At 46.8% G+C, this 22,617-nt stretch overlaps 1 protein-coding gene across 2 annotated transcripts in view; it reads left to right on the top strand.

Annotated features, from left to right (window-relative positions):
- Positions 1–7,820, top strand: part of ptchd1 (patched domain containing 1) — a 70,044-nt gene extending 62,224 nt beyond the window's left edge. The window contains exon 3 of one of the 2 annotated variants that reach the window (XM_059967794.1): positions 1,177–7,820. In XM_059967794.1, coding sequence (XP_059823777.1) covers positions 1,177–2,828 — 1,652 coding nt within the window. In that variant the 3' untranslated portion in view covers positions 2,829–7,820. The remainder of the gene's footprint in view (positions 1–1,176) is intronic. The other variant, XM_059967793.1, reaches the window with a different exon arrangement.
- Positions 7,821–22,617: the final 14,797 nt, after the last annotated feature.

The raw sequence follows: 22,617 nt of genomic DNA, 5'->3' as shown, positions 1-22,617 counted from the left end.
GAGAGTGTTGTTGCTAATCAGTGATAGTATCAAAACTGCAAAAAGGGAGGACGTTATGGAGGAATTGTCTACTGAGGTGGTGTGGGTGGAAGTCAGAAACAGGAAGGAAGTGATCAGTCTATTGGGAGTATTCTATAGACACTGTCATCCCCAATAGCAACAGCAACACTGAGGAACAGATCAAGAGGCAGATTTTGGAAAAATGCAAAAATAACAGGGTTGTTATCATAGGTAACCTTAGCTTCCCTCATATTGATTGGTACCTCCTGCAGAGGGCAGTCCTGATTAAAGGTCTCAGCCCAAGACATTGACTGTTTACTCTTTTCCATAGATGCTGCCTGGCCTGATAAGTTTTGTGTGTGTTGTGGTGAATTTGTTGAGTTTTCTTGGACTGGCAGCTTTGGAAACCGAATCATTGGGTGTATTTAAGGCAGAGGTTGATAGATTCTTGATAAGTCAGGGCATGAAAGGTTAAGGGGAGAAGGCAGGAGAATGGGATTGAGAAGGAAAATGGATCAGCCATGGTAAAATGGTGGAGCAGACTCAATGACCTAGTTCTGCTCCTTTGAAAGTATCCATACTGATTGCATGATGGTCTGGTACAGTGATTTGAACACGCAGCAACATAAGAAGCTGTAGAGAATAGTGTGCTCGCTCTGATAAATGACAGACATATCCCTCCCAACCCTTGTTGGTATCTACGTGAGGCACTGTCATCGCCATCTGAGTCATGCCATCTTCTCAGATCTTCCATCAGGCAGGAGATACAGAAGCCCGAGATCTCTCATCACCAGGTTCAAGTGTGACTACTTCATTTCAGCCACTCAGGTTTTGAACCAACCTGCACTGCCCTAGCCACTACCTCAGTATAGCAATACCATGACCACTTTGCACTACAATGGATTTTTTTGTTTCTGTTCTTTCTTGTAAACAATTGTATAATTTATGTATTTTTTAATGAATATTGTGTATCTGATGCCAGGTGCCTGTAAAACTGCTGCAAGTAAGTTTTTCATTGCAGCTGTGCACACATACACTTGTGCAGATAACAATAAAGCTAACCTTATGAAGGGACCTGCAGACTGGGTGTTGAACTGCAAGAAGCGGTCTGCTGGACTGCCTCAGCTCTTTGAGTCTGTGATTTTAATTGAAGCCTTTCTGTCTGCCTTTCCTCAGGACATGGACTGTACAGCATGTTTGAAATGCTCTCGTCATGGAGGGAGACCATGGAGGACCAACATGTGAAGGAGAGGATCGCCACTGTGTATGCCGATACCATGCTGCCCATTACCTTCACCACTGCTATGTACATGGTAACCTTTGGCATTGGTGCCAGCCCCTTCACCAATATAGAGGCCGTGAAGGAGTTCTGTGTTAACACGTGCATATCTATACTTTTTAACTACCTCTACCTGATGGCATTCTACGGCTCTAATTTGGTTTTCACTGGTTACCTGGAAAATAATTACCAGCACAGCATTTTTTGCAGGAAAGTGCCAAAACCAGATGATCTTCAAGGTAAACCTGCCTGGTACAGGTTTATCATGATGACCAAGTTCAACGAGGAGGCAACAGCTCCGGGTGACACGAGCACCTATGAGAACCATTTCCTGCTTTGGTTTTTGAAACAGTATTATTGTGACTGGATTACAAACACTTATGTCAAACCTTTTGTGATTCTGTTTTATCTCATTTATATCTCCTTTGCCTTAATGGGCTACCTGCAGGTCAGTGAAGGATTGGACCTCAATAATGTGGTGGCTACAGAGTCTCGCACTGTCTCATATCACACTGTCCAGCAGAGGTATTTTAGCAGCTACAGTCCAGTCATTGGATTTTATATCTACGAACCAATAGAGTACTGGAATGCCAGTGTTCAGGAGGATTTGCTGGAAATAACTGAAGGGTTTGTTCGAATATCATGGTTTGAGTCGTATTTAACTTACCTTAAAAAACTGAATGTTACCACTGCAGTGTCCAGAAACTACTTCTTGGAAACCCTGAGGAATTCCTTCCTAAAGACTCCTCAGTACAGTCAGTTCCTGGATGATATCATATTGGTGAGGAAACCCAACAGTGAACTGGAGGTGGTTGCGTCCCGCATGTATTTGGTGGCCAAAACTGCAGAAAACACCAGAGAAGAGATTTATGATCTACTTGAGACTCTGAGAAAGCTCTCTCTGACATACAAGGTGAAGTTTATGATTTTCAACCCATCCTTTATCTACATGGATCGATATGCTTCGTCGGTGGGAGCACCCTTGCAGAACTCGTGCATCAGTGCACTGTTTGTTCTCTTCTTCACTGCGTTCCTGGTGGCGAACTCTTTGGTGAACGTCTGGCTCATCCTGACTGTAGCGTCAGTGGAGTTTGGGGTGATTGGCTTCATGACTCTGTGGGAAGTGGAATTGGACTGTATTTCTGTCCTTTGCTTAATTTATGGGATAAACTACACCATCGACAACTGTGCACCATTCATATCTACATTTGTCTTGGGTAAAGATCTAACCAGGACGAAGTGGGTTAAAAATGCTTTGGAACTGCATGGAGTGGCCATTTTGCAGAGCAACTTTTGCTACATGGTCGGTATTATCCCACTTACTTCCGTGCCTTCTAATTTGATCTGCACACTATTCAGGTGTCTGTTTCTAATAGCGCTTTTCACCTTTCTCCACTGCTTTGCCATTCTACCTGTGATACTGACCTTCGTGCCACCTTCTAAGAAGCGAGCAGAAAGGAAGAGCCCCAACAACCTTGAAGAGGTTGAGTGCATGGAAATGGTGGACCTGGACGGGACCCGAGTGATTGACCACATCACCTCAGTCTGACGGACATGTACAGCTAGGCAATGCCAATGGGGATGGAGTGGAAGTGTAGGTGGAGTGGAGAAAATCTAGCATAGGGGAGATGAAGGGGAAAATAAAGGCCTGAAACTGTCAGCAAGGAAACAAACTTAGCTCTGGCTGATAGTTTTACAGAGATCCTACAGCACAGAAACAGATAATTTGGCCAAACTGGCCTATGTCGCTGATTTATGCCCGACACATCTCCTCAGATCCACTTAATCTCCTTTTATTCCTTTCTCCCCCATTCAATGTATCAACCAAACTACTCTGTGAGGCATTGCCAGTCCCTGGGTATAAATGTTCCCCGCTGGATTTATTCTTTCCTTGCATTAATGACCACTGGTTTTGGTCTCTTCCCACATTTGTGTTCTTAGCCTCTTTGCAATTGTCTACACTGATCACCCAGGATACTGTGACTAGCTCAGGGCTGGATTGCAAGAATTAGACCAGTCATCTGCTCACTCATGCCCTTGCAGAATGGAACAGCTGCTCTGCAGGTAAAACCCTAGGTGATGTGGTGAAGGTACTGCCTAGATAATGGTTGTTAGTTGTACCATTAAATCCCTGATGAAAGATGTCACTTTTGAACTTGGGAACTATGAGACGCTGGGAAGAGTCTGATTTTGTGACCTTTCCTAGTGTGTCTATTTAATTAGTTAAATGATTCTAGAATCAGTTAGTCTTTTCTAGGCTTCAAGTACAATTAATAAAGCTGGATATTGTCAGAGGGAGAATTATAGATTAAGTCCATAATTCTCAGATATTGAGTTCTAACAGTAGCTAGATTTAAAACACCTTAACAAATAAATTAGATTATTCATGGAACTTAATTTACCCAATTGTCCTGTATACGACAACAAGCACATACTGAGGAGCAAGTGATATTGTCTTGAATTTGAGTAAACAAACAGGTTTGAGGAGAAGTAGCAGAAGATTACTCAATCCCAATGTACAGATCCTCTGATTTGGCACAAATTTCATATAGATACTTTTTCAAGGAATTAATCTGTTAGTTATTACAAATTGCATTTGTTCTGATCAATAATAGATAAAATGCTGCTTTTATTTCCTGATAAGTGTTGCACGTTTACCTCCTAATTGCTGAAATGTTTTATTAGTGGAAGGGTGGATGATATGTTACAAACTGCTGGTAGGATGACTATTACACACTAAAGAATTGTTCAGAAATATTCAGGTTGGGCTTCTGCACGCAAATAGTGTTCACACTGTCCGACTGTAAATATATAACTTTTTATGAAGCTGCTGCCACATTATTTATGCACTGAGCACATTGTGATGATGATCTGCAACAATCAGCCCATTCAGAAATTTGGACACTTTTCTTAAAAATAGTCATTAACTAACAGTAACTAATGCATTAGTTACTGAACATATCCTACACAAGGAATTTTCCTCAAAGTGAAACGTTGGATGTCATTTCGTGTTAGAGATGCAGTCAGGACTTCTAAATCATGTAGTCTCTTCCTCTCAAACATTTATTTCTATTTTAGCAATATCCTCTTTATTTTGGGACAAATAGGAGCTTTTCTAAGCCTTAGGAATAATATTGGATTAGCACAGGGGGAGCAGGTGCCTCATAACTGATCCTTCATAGATCATTCCCAAGTCTTTAAACAAGGATCTCCAGACACAGTTTTGTAAATCATCTTTATATTTTGGTATTAAAATTGCACGAAAAAATATTGCTACCACTTTTTTCATGATATTAAATCTTGCCTTCATTAGCTTTCATTAGCTGGGACATGGAATGTAAGTACATGGAGGTTAAGGTAACCTTATAAATGTCACAGCTGGAGTTCTGGTCACCCTGCTATAGGAAGGGTGTGATTGCACTGGAGAGAGCGCAGAGGAGATTTATCAGGATTTTTATTGGGATGAAGATTTCAGTTGTGAGCAGAGATTAGAAGGTCTGGGATTGTTTTCCTCAAACAAGAGGAAGCTGAGAAAGGACCTGATACAAAATTATAAAGGGCACTGATAAGATAGATGATAAGCAACTTTACCTCTGAACAGATTTGTCTAAAATCAGAGGTCATAGGTTTAGGATAGGGAGTATGAAATTTAGAGGAGATTTGAAGGTGAGTTCAAACCTGAGAAGATCAAATCTGAAGCATGCTGCCGGAGGATATTTTGGAGGCGGGTACTCTCACAACATCTAAAATGTGTCAGGACAGATACATAAATCACCAAGGCTTAGAAGGCTGAAAACCAACTGCTAGCAAATTGTGTTAGTGTAGATTAGTACTTGATGGTCGGCATGGAAATGATGGGCCTGCTTCTGTGCTCTATGACTCTACAATGCAGAATTGTGCCTTGCAGTCCGCCAAGTCCACTCTGACCAACAAGCACCCATGAATGAAGCCCCCGGTAAAAGGTTGTTGCCTTCTCAGACATGCCCTTGAGCTGGGAACTCATATCTTACAAACATGATTGGGTTTTTTGAGAAGGTGATGAAGATGATTGATGAGGATTGGGTAGTGAATATTGTACACATGAACTTCAGTAAAGCTTTTGACAAGATCCCTCATGCTAGCTTGATCCAGAAGATTAAGTAATGCAAAATCAATGTTGGATAGGATTGGATTCAAAAGTGACCTGACCACAGAAGACAAAGGATAGTGGTGGGGGAGTGTTATTCAGACTAGGGATCTGTGAAGTTCTGCAAGGATCATTGCTGGGACCTCTTTAGTTTGGATGTAAGTGTAGGTGGGCAGATTAGAAAGATTGCAAATTACAAAAAAGTTGGCATATTGTAAGGAAGGTTGTCAGAGAATTCAGCAGGATATAGACCAATTAGAAATTTGGACAGAGAAATGTGAGGTGCTGTACTTTGGGAGGTCAGATGTAAGAGGAAAATATACAGTAAATAGCAGGACCATTAGGAGCATTGATGTAGACGGGAATCTTGGGGTGCAAGTCCTTAGCTCCCTTGAAGTGGCAATACAAGTAGCAAGGGTGATAAAGAACGTACATGCCATGATTGCCTTTGTCGGTTGGGGTGACGAGTACACAAGTTGGGAAGTCATGTTGAGGCTGCATAAAGATTAGGTTATGCCACATTTTAAGATATCAGCAACAAACTCAAAATGCTGGAGGAGCTCGGCAGGCCAGGCAGAATCTATGGAAAAAAGTATAGTCAATGTTTCGGGCCGAGACCCTTCAGCAGGACTCGCGTGCAGTTCTGGTCAGCAAAGTACAGGAAGATGTGGGCACTTGGACGAGGGTGCAGAAGAGGATGCTGCTTGAATTAGAGGGTATCAGCTACAGCAAGAAGTTGGACAAACTTGGATTGTTTTCTCAGGAGCATTAAAGGTTCAGAGGCGATCTACTTAAAGGATACAAAATTATGAGAGGTGTAGAAGTGAAGTGTAACACCCTGATGTTTTCCAACACATGTCACAAAGACTGTCCAGTAGATGAACAAACTCTTTCATCCAACCTCCTGGCTGTCATTCCTAAAATAAATCCTAATCCCAATCAGATTTTATGCATTTTCAGTTTGATAGCAGCCAGCCAGATGAGAACAAAATGAAACGGAGGCAGAAAATAAATCTCACAGTGATCAGCATTGTGGAGAAAACAGAGCAGTCAATGTGGATCATCAGTAACAAGTAAACAAGTAACCTTTTCCAAAGATCTAATACACTTAAAGACGACATCCAGATTGGAGAAGTTATTCAGACATACAGACATACACTGTCTCTCTCTCTCTCTCTCTCTCTCTCTCTCTCACACACACACACACACACACACACACACACACACCCCCCCCCCCAATGTAAGATTGCTGACCGGGGCCAGAGTTGGTTGGAAATGTGACTGCAGATGTTTTCCAGGCAGAGACGATTAATGCGCCAGTTACTCCAGTTGTTCAGTGACTATGTGCTGAAGGCAGCATTGAGAATGGAGGGACAAAATGAAGCCGTGGCTTGAGCTTCCTACAGATCATTGAGATGTGTGGGAACTGAGGGGGCACCTTCTATGAATTGGGGCTGCCCAAAGTTCAGTGGTATACTGTCAGATTGAAAGAACTTGTGGGAGACAAATACTGGGCTCAAACCAAATGTTGCTCATAGTGGGTGAGATATCACTTCATTTCGGTACCTATTTAAGATGCATTCTCTTTTGATTCTGAATGAAAAAATGTTTAGAGATTTTTTAATGAAATGTATGCGGTAACAGACGTTTGTAGTGAGATATAATGTTTGCCTGCCATCCATACAGATCTTTCCATGCAGAAGGACAGAGAGTTGGCAGAAAAGGATGCAACAGCAGAATGCAGAATATAGTGTTACAGCTATAAATGACAGTGTGGTATTGGCAGGTAGACAAATAAAGCACAAGACCATCAGCAAGGAAGCCATAAAGGTCCTTCATCTTGACTCTTTGTGGGCAATGTGTAGGGTGCAGCAGAACAGGGAAATCCAGCAATAAATGCCAAATATAAGTGTTCACTTGTTCAAAGCTGACACAACTTAAAGAATGACTGATAAAGATTTCAAAGCTCCTTCCAGAGAATCAATAACAATAGAGCACCAAGCACAGCTTCCATTTAGCGGTCCAGATTAAGGGTCTGAACTTGAAGCATTTCCCTTTAAAGATGTGTCCAACCAGCTGAGTTCCTCCAGTGCTTTGTGTGTTGCTTCAGATTCCAGTGTCTTCAGCTTCTTTTATCTGCTTCCAACCAAACCCTTAAGTTTCCTTCTGGTTTAAAATATCTTAAGCTCACCCTTGAAAATTATGATTTGGCCCACAATGTTCATGTTACATGGAGGCACAAAAGACCATAAATACTGGAAACTGGAGCAAAAAAAACAACTGTTGGAGGAGCTCAGAGTGTCAGACATTAACAGAAGTCAAAATGAACCAAAGCAGTGTTTGTCAATTCTCCTCCACAAATAGTGTCTGTCCATTATCCTCCACAGATAGTGTCTGTCCGTCACCCTCCATGGATAGTGTCTGTCTATTATCCTCCATGGATAGAGTCTGTCCGTCACCCTCCACGGATAGTGTCTGTCCATTCTCCTCCACAGATAGTGTCTGTCCACTCTCCGTCACCCTCTAGTGATAGCGTCTGTCCATTCTCCTCCAGTGATAGCGTCTGTCCATTCTCCTCCACGGATAGTGTCAGTCCATTCTCCTCCAGTGATAGCGTCTGTCCATCCTCCTCCACGGATAGTGTCTGTCCATTCTCCTCCAGTGATAGCGTCTGTCCATTCTCCTCCACGGATAGAGTCAGTCCATTCTCCTCCAGTGATAGTGTCTGTCCATTCTCCTCCACGGATAGTGTCTGTCCATTCTCCTCCAGTAATAGCGTCTGTCCATTCTCCTCCACGGATAGTGTCAGTCCATTATCCTCCACGGATAGTGTCCGTCCGTTCTCCTCCACGGATAGTGTCTGTCCATTATCCTCCACGGACAGTGTCTGTCCATTCTCCTCCACGGATAGTGTCCGTCCGTTCTCCTCCACGGATAGTGTCTGTCCATTATCCTCCACGGACAGTGTCTGTCCGTTCTCCGTCACCCTCCATGGATAGTGTCTGTCCATTCTTCTCCACGGATAGTGTCTGTCAATTCTCCTCCATGGATAGTGTCTATCCATTCTCCGTTACCCTCCACGGATAGTGTCTATCCATTATCCTCCACGGAGAGTGTCTGTCCATTATCCTCCATGGATAGAGTTTGTCCGTCACCCTCCAATGATAGTGTCTGTCCATTCTCTGTCAAACTCCAGTGATGGCGTCTGTCGATTATCCTCCATGGATAGTGTATGTCGATACTCCTCCACCGATAGAGTCTCTCCATACTCCTCAACTGATAGTGTCTGTACATTCTCCGTCACCCTCCATGGATAGTGTCTGTCCATTCTTCTCCACGGATAATGTCTCTCCAATGTCCTCCACGGATAGTGTCTCTCCGTCACCCTCCATGGATAGTGCCTGTGCAGTCTCCTCCAGGGATGTTGTCTGTCCATTCTCCGTCACCCTCCAGTGATAGTATCTGTCCATTCTCCTCAACGGATAGTCTCTGTCCATTATCCTCCTCGGATAGTGTCAGTCTATTACCCTCCACGGATAGTGTCTGTCTATTACCCTCCACGGATAGTGTCTGTCCATTACCCTCTACGGATAGCGTCTGTTCATTATCCTCCACGGATAGAGTCTGTCCATTATCCTCCATGGATAGTGTCTGTCGATACTCCTCCACCGATAGAGTCTCTCCATCACCCCCACGGAGAGTGCCTGTGTATTCTCCTCCACGGATAGTGTCAGTCCCTTCCCCTCTACGGATAGTGCCTGTCCACTATCCTCCATGGATAGTATCTGTCCATTCTCCATCAGCCTCCAGTGATAGCGTCTGTCCATTATACTCCATAGATAGTGTCTGTCCATTCTCTGTCTCTCTCCATGGATAGTGTCTGTCCATTCTCCTCCATGGATAGTGTCTGTCCGTCACCCTCCACGGATAGTGTCTGTCCATTCTCCGTCACCGTCCAGTGATAACGTCTATCCATTATCCTCCACGGATAGTGTCTGTCTATTATCCTCCATGGATAGTGTCTGTCGATACTCCTCCACCGATAGAGTCTCTCCATTACCCCCACGGAGAGTGCCTGTGCATTCTCCTCCACGGATAGTGTCTGTCCACTATCCTCCATGTATAGTGCCTGTCCGTTCTCCGTCACCCTCCATGGATAGTGTCTGCCCATTACCCTCCATGGGTAATATCTCTGCATTCTCCGTCACCCTCCAGTGATAGTGTCTGTTCATTATTCTCCACGGCTAGTGTCTGTCCATTCTCCGTCACCCTCCACGGATAGTGTCTGTCCATTCTCCGTCACCCTCCATGGATAGTGTCTGTCCATTCTCCTTCATACTCCACGGATAGTGTCTGTCCACTATCCTCCATGGATAGTGTCTGTCCACTACCCTCCATGGATAGTGTCTGCCCATTCTCCGTCACCCTCCACTGACAGTGTCTGTCCATTATCCTCCATGGATAGTGTCTGTCCATCACCCACCATAGATAGTGTTTGTCCATTATCCTCCATGGGTAGTGTCTGTCCATTCACCTCCACGGATAATGTCTGTCCAATATCGTCCACGGATAGTGTCTCTCCGTCACCCTCCATGGATAGTGTCTGTCAATTATCCTCCACGGATAGGGTCTGTTGATAAACCTCCACGGATAGTGTCTGTCCATTCTCCTCCTTGGATAGTGTCTGTCCATTCTCCTCCATGGATAGTGTCTGTCCGTCACCCACCACAGATAGTGTTTGTCCATTATCCTCCATGGATAGTGTCTGTCCATTCTCCGTCACCCACCATGGATAGTGGCTGTCTATTATCCTCCACGGATAGTGTCTGTTCATTATCCTCCATGGATAGTGTCTGTCCATTCTCTGACACCCTCCACGGATACTGTCTGTCCATTATCCTCCACAGATAGTGTCTGTCAATTCTCCTCCACGGATAGTGTCTGTCCATTCTCCTCTATGGATAGTGTCTGTCCATTATCCTCCACGGAGAGTGTCTGTCCATTCTCCGTCACCCTCCATGGATAGTGTCTGTCCAATCTCTTCCACAGATACTGTCTGTCCAATATCCTCCGCAAATAGTGTCTCTCCGTCACCCTCCATGGATAGTGCCTGTCCATTATCCTCCATGGATAGTGTCTGTCCATTCTCCGTCACCCTCCATGGATAGTGCCTGTGCAGTCTCCTCCATGGATAGTGTCTGTCCATTCTCCGTCACCCTCCAGTGATAGTGTCTGTCCATCACCCTCCACGGATAGTGTCAGTCCATTCTCCTCCACGGATAGTGTCTGTCCATTCTCCTCCACGGATAGTGTCTGTCCAATATCCTCCACGGATAGTGTCTCTCCGTCACCCTATACGGATAGTGTCTGTCAATAATCCTCTACGGATAGTGACTGTTGATAACCCTCCACGGATAGTGTCTGTCCATTATACTCCACGGATAGTGTCTGTCCATTTTCCGTCACCCTCCATGGATAGTGTCAGTCCATTACCCTCCATGGATAGTGTCTGTCCATTACCCTCCATGGATAGTATCTGTCTATTCTGCATCCCACTCCAGTGATAGCGTCTGTCCATTATACTCCACGGATAGTGTCTGTCCATTCTCTGTCACTCTCCATGGATAGTGTCTGTCCATTTTCCGTCAACCTCCACGGATAGTGTCTGTCCATTATCCTTTACGGATAGTGTCTGTCCATTACCCTCCATGGATAGTGTCTGTCCATTCTCCTTTACCGCCCAGTGATAGCATCTGTCCATTATACTCCACAGATAGTGTCTGTCCATTATCCTCCATAGATAGTGTCTGTCGATACTCCTCCACTGATAGAGTCTCTCCATTACCCCCACGGAGAGTGCCTGTGTATTCTCCTCCAAGGATAGTGTCAGTCCATTCTCCTCCACGGATAGTGTCTGTCCACTATCCTCCTTGGATAGGGTCTGTCCATTCTCATGCACGGATAGTGTCTGTCCACTATCCTCCTTGGATAGTGTCTGTCCATTACCCTCCATGGATGGTATCTGTCCATTCTCCGTCACCCTCCAGTGATAACGCCTGTCCATTATACTCCACGGATAGTGTCTGTCCATTACCCTCCATGGATAGTGTCTGTCCATTCTCTGTCACCCTCCAGTGATAGTGTCTGTCCATTTCCGTCACCCTCCACTGATAGTGTCTGTCCACTATCCTCCATGGATAGTGTCTGTCCGTCATCCACCACAGATAGTGTTTGTCCATTATCCTCCATGGGTAGTGTCTGTCCATTCTTCTCCACGGATAGTGTCTGTCAATTCTCCTCCATGGATAGTGTCTATCCATTCTCCGTTACCCTCCACGGATAGTGTCTATCCATTATCCTCCACGGAGAGTGTCTGTCCATTATCCTCCACGGATAGAGTTTGTCCATCACCCTCCAATGATAATGTCTGTCCATTCTCTGTCAAACTCCAGTGATAGCGTCTGTCGATTATCCTCCATGGATAGTGTATGTCGATACTCCTCCACCGATAGAGTCTCTCCATACTCCTCAACTGATAGTGTCTGTCCATTCTCTGTCACCCTCCATGGATAGTGTCTGTCCATTCTTCTCCACGGATAGTGTCTGTCAATTCTCCTCCACGGATAGTGTCTGTCCATTCTCCTCCACGGATAGTGCCTGTCCATTATCCTCCACGGAGAGTGTCTGTCCATTCTCCTTCACCCTCCATGGATAGTGTCTGTCCATCACCCACCACAGATAGTGTTGGTCCATTCTCCTCCATGGATAGTGTCTGTCCAATCTCTTCCACGGATAATGTCTGTCCAGTATCCTCCACGAATAGTGTCTCTCCGTCACCCTCCATGGATAGTGTCTGTCCATTATCCTCCATGGATAGTGTCTGTCCATTCTCCGTCACCCTCCATGGATAGTGCCTGTGCAGTCTCCTCCATGGATAGTGTCTGTCCATTCTCCGTCACCCTCCATGGATAGTGCCTGTGCAGTCTCCTCCATGGATAGTGTCTGTCCATTCTCCGTCACCCTCCAGTGATAGTGTCTGTCCATTCACCTCCACGGATAATGTCTGTCCAATATCGTCCACGGATAGTGTCTCTCCGTCACCCTCCATGGATAGTGTCTGTCAATTATCCTCCACGGATAGGGTCTGTTGATAAACCTCCACGGATAGTGTCTGTCCATTCTCCTCCTTGGATAGTGTTTGTCCATTATCCTCCATGGATAGTGTCTGTCCATTCTCCGTCACCCACCATGGATAGTGGCTGTCTATTATCCTCCACGGATAGTGTCTGTTCATTATCCTCCATGGAGAGTGTCTGTCCATTCTCCGTCACCCTCCATGGATAGTGTCTGTCCATTCTTCTCCACGGATAGTGTCTGTCAATTCTCCACCATGGATAGTGTCTATCCATTCTCCGTTACCCTCCACGGATAGTGTCTATCCATTATCCTCCACGGAGAGTGTCTGTCCATTATCCTCCATGGATAGAGTTTGTCCGTCACCCTCCAATGATAGTGTCTGTCCATTCTCTGTCAAACTCCAGTGATGGCGTCTGTCGATTATCCTCCATGGATAGTGTATGTCGATACTCCTCCACCGATAGAGTCTCTCCATACTCCTCAACTGATAGTGTCTGTACATTCTCCGTCACCCTCCATGGATAGTGTCTGTCCATTCTCCGTCACCCTCCACGGATAGTGTCTGTCCATTCTCCGTCACCCTCCATGGATAGTGTCTGTCCATTCTCCTTCATACTCCACGGATAGTGTCTGTCCACTATCCTCCATAGATAGTGTCTGTCCACTACCCTCCATGGATAGTGTCTGCCCATTCTCCGTCACCCTCCACTGACAGTGTCTGTCCATTATCCTCCATGGATAGTGTCTGTCCATCACCCACCACAGATAGTGTTTGTCCATTATCCTCCATGGGTAGTGTCTGTCCATTCACCTCCACGGATAATGTCTGTCCAATATCGTCCACGGATAGTGTCTCTCCGTCACCCTCCATGGATAGTGTCTGTCAATTATCCTCCACGGATAGGGTCTGTTGATAAACCTCCACGGATAGTGTCTGTCCATTCTCCTCCTTGGATAGTGTCTGTCCATTCTCCTCCATGGATAGTGTCTGTCCGTCACCCACCACAGATAGTGTCTGTTCATTATCCTCCATGGATAGTGTCTGTCCATTCTCTGACACCCTCCACGGATACTGTCTGTCCATTATCCTCCACAGATAGTGTCTGGCAATTCTCCTCCACGGATAGTGTCTGTCCATTCTCCTCTATGGATAATGTCTGTCCAATATCCTCCACGGATATTGTCTCTCCGTCATCCTCCACGGATAGTGTCTGTCCGTCACCCTCCATGGATAGTACCTGTCCATTATCCTGCGCGGATAGTGTCTGTCCATTATCCTCCACGGAGAGTGTCTGTCCGTTCTCCGTCACCCTCCATGGATAGTGTCTGTCCATTCTTCTCCACGGATAGTGTCTGTCAATTCTCCTCCATGGATAGTGTCTATCCATTCTCCGTTACCCTCCGCGGATAGTGTCTATCCATTATCCTCCACGGAGAGTGTCTGTCCATTATCCTCCACGGATAGAGTTTGTCTGTCACCCTCCAATGATAGTGTCTGTCCATTCTCTGTCAAACTCCAGTGATAGCGTCTGTCGATTATCCTCCATGGATATTGTCTGTCCATTCTCCTCCATGGATAGTGTCTGTCCATCACCCACCACAGATAGTGTTGGTCCATTCTCCTCCACGGATAGTGTCTGTCCATTCTCTTCCAAGGATAATGTCTGTCCATTCTCCGTCACCCTTCATGGATAGTGCCTGTGCAGTCTCCTCCAGGGATAGTGTCAGTCCATTCTCCTCCACGGATAGTGTCTGTCCACTATCCTCCATGTATAGTGCCTGTCCGTTCTCCATCACCCTCCATGGATAGTGTCTGCCCATTACCCTCCATGGGTAATGTCCCTGCATTCTCCGTCACCCTCCAGTGATAGTGTCTGTCCATTCTTCTCCACGGATAGTGTCTGTCAATTCTCCACCATGGATAGTGTCTATCCATTCTCCGTTACCCTCCACGGATAGTGTCTATCCATTATCCTCCACGGAGAGTGTCTGTCCATTATCCTCCATGGATAGAGTTTGTCCGTCACCCTCCAATGATAGTGTCTGTCCATTCTCTGTCAAACTCCAGTGATGGCGTCTGTCGATTATCCTCCATGGATAGTGTATGTCGATACTCCTCCACCGATAGAGTCTCTCCATACTCCTCAACTGATAGTGTCTGTACATTCTCCGTCACCCTCCATGGATAGTGTCTGTCCATTCTTCTCCACGGATAATGTCTCTCCAATGTCCTCCACGGATAGTGTCTCTCCGTCACCCTCCATGGATAGTGCCTGTGCAGTCTCCTCCAGGGATGTTGTCTGTCCATTCTCCGTCACCCTCCAGTGATAGTATCTGTCCATTCTCCTCAACGGATAGTCTCTGTCCATTATCCTCCTCGGATAGTGTCAGTCTATTACCCTCCACGGATAGTGTCTGTCTATTACCCTCCACGGATAGTGTCTGTCCATTACCCTCTACGGATAGCGTCTGTTCATTATCCTCCACGGATAGAGTCTGTCCATTATCCTCCATGGATAGTGTCTGTCGATACTCCTCCACCGATAGAGTCTCTCCATCACCCCCACGGAGAGTGCCTGTGTATTCTCCTCCACGGATAGTGTCAGTCCCTTCCCCTCTACGGATAGTGCCTGTCCACTATCCTCCATGGATAGTATCTGTCCATTCTCCATCAGCCTCCAGTGATAGCGTCTGTCCATTATACTCCATAGATAGTGTCTGTCCATTCTCTGTCTCTCTCCATGGATAGTGTCTGTCCATTCTCCTCCATGGATAGTGTCTGTCCGTCACCCTCCACGGATAGTGTCTGTCCATTCTCCGTCACCGTCCAGTGATAACGTCTATCCATTATCCTCCACGGATAGTGTCTGTCTATTATCCTCCATGGATAGTGTCTGTCGATACTCCTCCACCGATAGAGTCTCTCCATTACCCCCACGGAGAGTGCCTGTGCATTCTCCTCCACGGATAGTGTCTGTCCACTATCCTCCATGTATAGTGCCTGTCCGTTCTCCGTCACCCTCCATGGATAGTGTCTGCCCATTACCCTCCATGGGTAATATCTCTGCATTCTCCGTCACCCTCCAGTGATAGTGTCTGTTCATTATTCTCCACGGCTAGTGTCTGTCCATTCTCCGTCACCCTCCACGGATAGTGTCTGTCCATTCTCCGTCACCCTCCATGGATAGTGTCTGTCCATTCTCCTTCATACTCCACGGATAGTGTCTGTCCACTATCCTCCATGGATAGTGTCTGTCCACTACCCTCCATGGATAGTGTCTGCCCATTCTCCGTCACCCTCCACTGACAGTGTCTGTCCATTATCCTCCATGGATAGTGTCTGTCCATCACCCACCATAGATAGTGTTTGTCCATTATCCTCCATGGGTAGTGTCTGTCCATTCACCTCCACGGATAATGTCTGTCCAATATCGTCCACGGATAGTGTCTCTCCGTCACCCTCCATGGATAGTGTCTGTCAATTATCCTCCACGGATAGGGTCTGTTGATAAACCTCCACGGATAGTGTCTGTCCATTCTCCTCCTTGGATAGTGTCTGTCCATTCTCCTCCATGGATAGTGTCTGTCCGTCACCCACCACAGATAGTGTTTGTCCATTATCCTCCATGGATAGTGTCTGTCCATTCTCCGTCACCCACCATGGATAGTGGCTGTCTATTATCCTCCACGGATAGTGTCTGTTCATTATCCTCCATGGATAGTGTCTGTCCATTCTCTGACACCCTCCACGGATACTGTCTGTCCATTATCCTCCACAGATAGTGTCTGTCAATTCTCCTCCACGGATAGTGTCTGTCCATTCTCCTCTATGGATAGTGTCTGTCCATTATCCTCCACGGAGAGTGTCTGTCCATTCTCCGTCACCCTCCATGGATAGTGTCTGTCCAATCTCTTCCACAGATACTGTCTGTCCAATATCCTCCGCAAATAGTGTCTCTCCGTCACCCTCCATGGATAGTGCCTGTCCATTATCCTCCATGGATAGTGTCTGTCCATTCTCCGTCACCCTCCATGGATAGTGCCTGTGCAGTCTCCTCCATGGATAGTGTCTGTCCATTCTCCGTCACCCTCCAGTGATAGTGTCTGTCCATCACCCTCCACGGATAGTGTCAGTCCATTCTCCTCCACGGATAGTGTCTGTCCATTCTCCTCCACGGATAGTGTCTGTCCAATATCCTCCACGGATAGTGTCTCTCCGTCACCCTATACGGATAGTGTCTGTCAATAATCCTCTACGGATAGTGACTGTTGATAACCCTCCACGGATAGTGTCTGTCCATTATACTCCACGGATAGTGTCTGTCCATTTTCCGTCACCCTCCATGGATAGTGTCAGTCCATTACCCTCCATGGATAGTGTCTGTCCATTACCCTCCATGGATAGTATCTGTCTATTCTGCATCCCACTCCAGTGATAGCGTCTGTCCATTATACTCCACGGATAGTGTCTGTCCATTCTCTGTCACTCTCCATGGATAGTGTCTGTCCATTTTCCGTCAACCTCCACGGATAGTGTCTGTCCATTATCCTTTACGGATAGTGTCTGTCCATTACCCTCCATGGATAGTGTCTGTCCATTCTCCTTTACCGCCCAGTGATAGCATCTGTCCATTATACTCCACAGATAGTGTCTGTCCATTATCCTCCATAGATAGTGTCTGTCGATACTCCTCCACTGATAGAGTCTCTCCATTACCCCCACGGAGAGTGCCTGTGTATTCTCCTCCAAGGATAGTGTCAGTCCATTCTCCTCCACGGATAGTGTCTGTCCACTATCCTCCTTGGATAGGGTCTGTCCATTCTCATGCACGGATAGTGTCTGTCCACTATCCTCCTTGGATAGTGTCTGTCCATTACCCTCCATGGATGGTATCTGTCCATTCTCCGTCACCCTCCAGTGATAACGCCTGTCCATTATACTCCACGGATAGTGTCTGTCCATTAACCTCCATGGATAGTGTCTGTCCATTCTCTGTCACCCTCCAGTGATAGTGTCTGTCCATTTCCGTCACCCTCCACTGATAGTGTCTGTCCACTATCCTCCATGGATAGTGTCTGTCCGTCATCCACCACAGATAGTGTTTGTCCATTATCCTCCATGGGTAGTGTCTGTCCATTCTTCTCCACGGATAGTGTCTGTCAATTCTCCTCCATGGATAGTGTCTATCCATTCTCCGTTACCCTCCACGGATAGTGTCTATCCATTATCCTCCACGGAGAGTGTCTGTCCATTATCCTCCACGGATAGAGTTTGTCCATCACCTTCCAATGATAATGTCTGTCCATTCTCTGTCAAACTCCAGTGATAGCGTCTGTCGATTATCCTCCATGGATAGTGTATGTCGATACTCCTCCACCGATAGAGTCTCTCCATACTCCTCAACTGATAGTGTCTGTCCATTCTCTGTCACCCTCCATGGATAGTGTCTGTCCATTCTTCTCCACGGATAGTGTCTGTCAATTCTCCTCCACGGATAGTGTCTGTCCATTCTCCTCCACGGATAGTGCCTGTCCATTATCCTCCACGGAGAGTGTCTGTCCATTCTCCTTCACCCTCCATGGATAGTGTCTGTCCATCACCCACCACAGATAGTGTTGGTCCATTCTCCTCCATGGATAGTGTCTGTCCAATCTCTTCCACGGATAATGTCTGTCCAGTATCCTCCACGAATAGTGTCTCTCCGTCACCCTCCATGGATAGTGTCTGTCCATTATCCTCCATGGATAGTGTCTGTCCATTCTCCGTCACCCTCCATGGATAGTGCCTGTGCAGTCTCCTCCATGGATAGTGTCTGTCCATTCTCCGACACCCTCCATGGATAGTGCCTGTGCAGTCTCCTCCATGGATAGTGTCTGTCCATTATCCGTCACCTTCCAGTGATAGTGTCTGTCCATTCACCTCCACGGATAATGTCTGTCCAATATCGTCCACGGATAGTGTCTCTCCGTCACCCTCCATGGATAGTGTCTGTCAATTATCCTCCACGGATAGGGTCTGTTGATAAACCTCCACGGATAGTGTCTGTCCATTCTCCTCCTTGGATAGTGTTTGTCCATTATCCTCCATGGATAGTGTCTGTCCATTCTCCGTCACCCACCATGGATAGTGGCTGTCTATTATCCTCCACGGATAGTGTCTGTTCATTATCCTCCATGGAGAGTGTCTGTCCATTCTCCGTCACCCTCCATGGATAGTGTCTGTCCATTCTTCTCCACGGATAGTGTCTGTCAATTCTCCACCATGGATAGTGTCTATCCATTCTCCGTTACCCTCCACGGATAGTGTCTATCCATTATCCTCCACGGAGAGTGTCTGTCCATTATCCTCCATGGATAGAGTTTGTCCGTCACCCTCCAATGATAGTGTCTGTCCATTCTCTGTCAAACTCCAGTGATGGCGTCTGTCGATTATCCTCCATGGATAGTGTATGTCGATACTCCTCCACCGATAGAGTCTCTCCATACTCCTCAACTGATAGTGTCTGTACATTCTCCGTCACCCTCCATGGATAGTGTCTGTCCATTCTCCGTCACCCTCCACGGATAGTGTCTGTCCATTCTCCGTCACCCTCCATGGATAGTGTCTGTCCATTCTCCTTCATACTCCACGGATAGTGTCTGTCCACTATCCTCCATAGATAGTGTCTGTCCACTACCCTCCATGGATAGTGTCTGCCCATTCTCCGTCACCCTCCACTGACAGTGTCTGTCCATTATCCTCCATGGATAGTGTCTGTCCATCACCCACCACAGATAGTGTTTGTCCATTATCCTCCATGGGTAGTGTCTGTCCATTCACCTCCACGGATAATGTCTGTCCAATATCGTCCACGGATAGTGTCTCTCCGTCACCCTCCATGGATAGTGTCTGTCAATTATCCTCCACGGATAGGGTCTGTTGATAAACCTCCACGGATAGTGTCTGTCCATTCTCCTCCTTGGATAGTGTCTGTCCATTCTCCTCCATGGATAGTGTCTGTCCGTCACCCACCACAGATAGTGTCTGTTCATTATCCTCCATGGATAGTGTCTGTCCATTCTCTGACACCCTCCACGGATACTGTCTGTCCATTATCCTCCACAGATAGTGTCTGGCAATTCTCCTCCACGGATAGTGTCTGTCCATTCTCCTCTATGGATAATGTCTGTCCAATATCCTCCACGGATATTGTCTCTCCGTCATCCTCCACGGATAGTGTCTGTCCGTCACCCTCCATGGATAGTACCTGTCCATTATCCTGCGCGGATAGTGTCTGTCCATTATCCTCCACGGAGAGTGTCTGTCCGTTCTCCGTCACCCTCCATGGATAGTGTCTGTCCATTCTTCTCCACGGATAGTGTCTGTCAATTCTCCTCCATGGATAGTGTCTATCCATTCTCCGTTACCCTCCGCGGATAGTGTCTATCCATTATCCTCCACGGAGAGTGTCTGTCCATTATCCTCCACGGATAGAGTTTGTCTGTCACCCTCCAATGATAGTGTCTGTCCATTCTCTGTCAAACTCCAGTGATAGCGTCTGTCGATTATCCTCCATGGATATTGTCTGTCCATTCTCCTCCATGGATAGTGTCTGTCCATCACCCACCACAGATAGTGTTGGTCCATTCTCCTCCACGGATAGTGTCTGTCCATTCTCTTCCAAGGATAATGTCTGTCCATTCTCCGTCACCCTTCATGGATAGTGCCTGTGCAGTCTCCTCCAGGGATAGTGTCAGTCCATTCTCCTCCACGGATAGTGTCTGTCCACTATCCTCCATGTATAGTGCCTGTCCGTTCTCCATCACCCTCCATGGATAGTGTCTGCCCATTACCCTCCATGGGTAATGTCCCTGCATTCTCCGTCACCCTCCAGTGATAGTGTCTGTCCATTCTTCTCCACGGATAGTGTCTGTCAATTCTCCACCATGGATAGTGTCTATCCATTCTCCGTTACCCTCCACGGATAGTGTCTATCCATTATCCTCCACGGAGAGTGTCTGTCCATTATCCTCCATGGATAGAGTTTGTCCGTCACCCTCCAATGATAGTGTCTGTCCATTCTCTGTCAAACTCCAGTGATGGCGTCTGTCGATTATCCTCCATGGATAGTGTATGTCGATACTCCTCCACCGATAGAGTCTCTCCATACTCCTCAACTGATAGTGTCTGTACATTCTCCGTCACCCTCCATGGATAGTGTCTGTCCATTCTCCGTCACCCTCCACGGATAGTGTCTGTCCATTCTCCGTCACCCTCCATGGATAGTGTCTGTCCATTCTCCTTCATACTCCACGGATAGTGTCTGTCCACTATCCTCCATAGATAGTGTCTGTCCACTACCCTCCATGGATAGTGTCTGCCCATTCTCCGTCACCCTCCACTGACAGTGTCTGTCCATTATCCTCCATGGATAGTGTCTGTCCATCACCCACCACAGATAGTGTTTGTCCATTATCCTCCATGGGTAGTGTCTGTCCATTCACCTCCACGGATAATGTCTGTCCAATATCGTCCACGGATAGTGTCTCTCCGTCACCCTCCATGGATAGTGTCTGTCAATTATCCTCCACGGATAGGGTCTGTTGATAAACCTCCACGGATAGTGTCTGTCCATTCTCCTCCTTGGATAGTGTCTGTCCATTCTCCTCCATGGATAGTGTCTGTCCGTCACCCACCACAGATAGTGTCTGTTCATTATCCTCCATGGATAGTGTCTGTCCATTCTCTGACACCCTCCACGGATACTGTCTGTCCATTATCCTCCACAGATAGTGTCTGGCAATTCTCCTCCACGGATAGTGTCTGTCCATTCTCCTCTATGGATAATGTCTGTCCAATATCCTCCACGGATATTGTCTCTCCGTCATCCTCCACGGATAGTGTCTGTCCGTCACCCTCCATGGATAGTACCTGTCCATTATCCTGCGCGGATAGTGTCTGTCCATTATCCTCCACGGAGAGTGTCTGTCCGTTCTCCGTCACCCTCCATGGATAGTGTCTGTCCATTCTTCTCCACGGATAGTGTCTGTCAATTCTCCTCCATGGATAGTGTCTATCCATTCTCCGTTACCCTCCGCGGATAGTGTCTATCCATTATCCTCCACGGAGAGTGTCTGTCCATTATCCTCCACGGATAGAGTTTGTCTGTCACCCTCCAATGATAGTGTCTGTCCATTCTCTGTCAAACTCCAGTGATAGCGTCTGTCGATTATCCTCCATGGATATTGTCTGTCCATTCTCCTCCATGGATAGTGTCTGTCCATCACCCACCACAGATAGTGTTGGTCCATTCTCCTCCACGGATAGTGTCTGTCCATTCTCTTCCAAGGATAATGTCTGTCCATTCTCCGTCACCCGTCATGGATAGTGCCTGTGCAGTCTCCTCCAGGGATAGTGTCAGTCCATTCTCCTCCACGGATAGTGTCTGTCCACTATCCTCCATGTATAGTGCCTGTCCGTTCTCCATCACCCTCCATGGATAGTGTCTGCCCATTACCCTCCATGGGTAATGTCCCTGCATTCTCCGTCACCCTCCAGTGATAGTGTCTGTTCATTATTCTCCACGAATAGTGTCTGTCCATTCTCCGTCACCCTCCATGGATAGTGTCTGTCCATTCTCCGTCACCCTCCACGGATAGTGTCTGTCCATTCTCCTTCACCCTCCACGGATAGTGTCTGTCCACTATCCTCCATGGATAGTGTCTGTCCACTACCCTCCATGGATAGTGTCTGTCCACTACCCTCCATGGATAGTGTCTGCCCATTCTCCGTCACCCTCCACTGACAGTGTCTGTCCACTATCCTCCATGGATAGTGTCTGTCCATCACCCACCACAGATAGTGTTTGTCCATTATCCTCCATGGGTAGTGTCTGTCCATTCACCTCCACGGATAATGTCTGTCCAATATCGTCCACGGATAGTGTCTCTCCGTCACCCTCCATGGATAGTGTCTGTCAATTATCCTCAACGGATAGGGTCTGTTGATAAACCTCCACGGATAGTGTCTGTCCATTCTCCTCCTTGGATAGTGTCTGTCCATTCTCCTCCATGGATAGTGTCTGTCCGTCACCCA

This window comes from Hypanus sabinus, chromosome 4 (assembly GCF_030144855.1).
Source record: "Hypanus sabinus isolate sHypSab1 chromosome 4, sHypSab1.hap1, whole genome shotgun sequence".
Classification (NCBI taxonomy): domain Eukaryota; kingdom Metazoa; phylum Chordata; class Chondrichthyes; order Myliobatiformes; family Dasyatidae; genus Hypanus; species Hypanus sabinus.
This window is presented reverse-complemented; position numbering and strand designations above follow the sequence as displayed.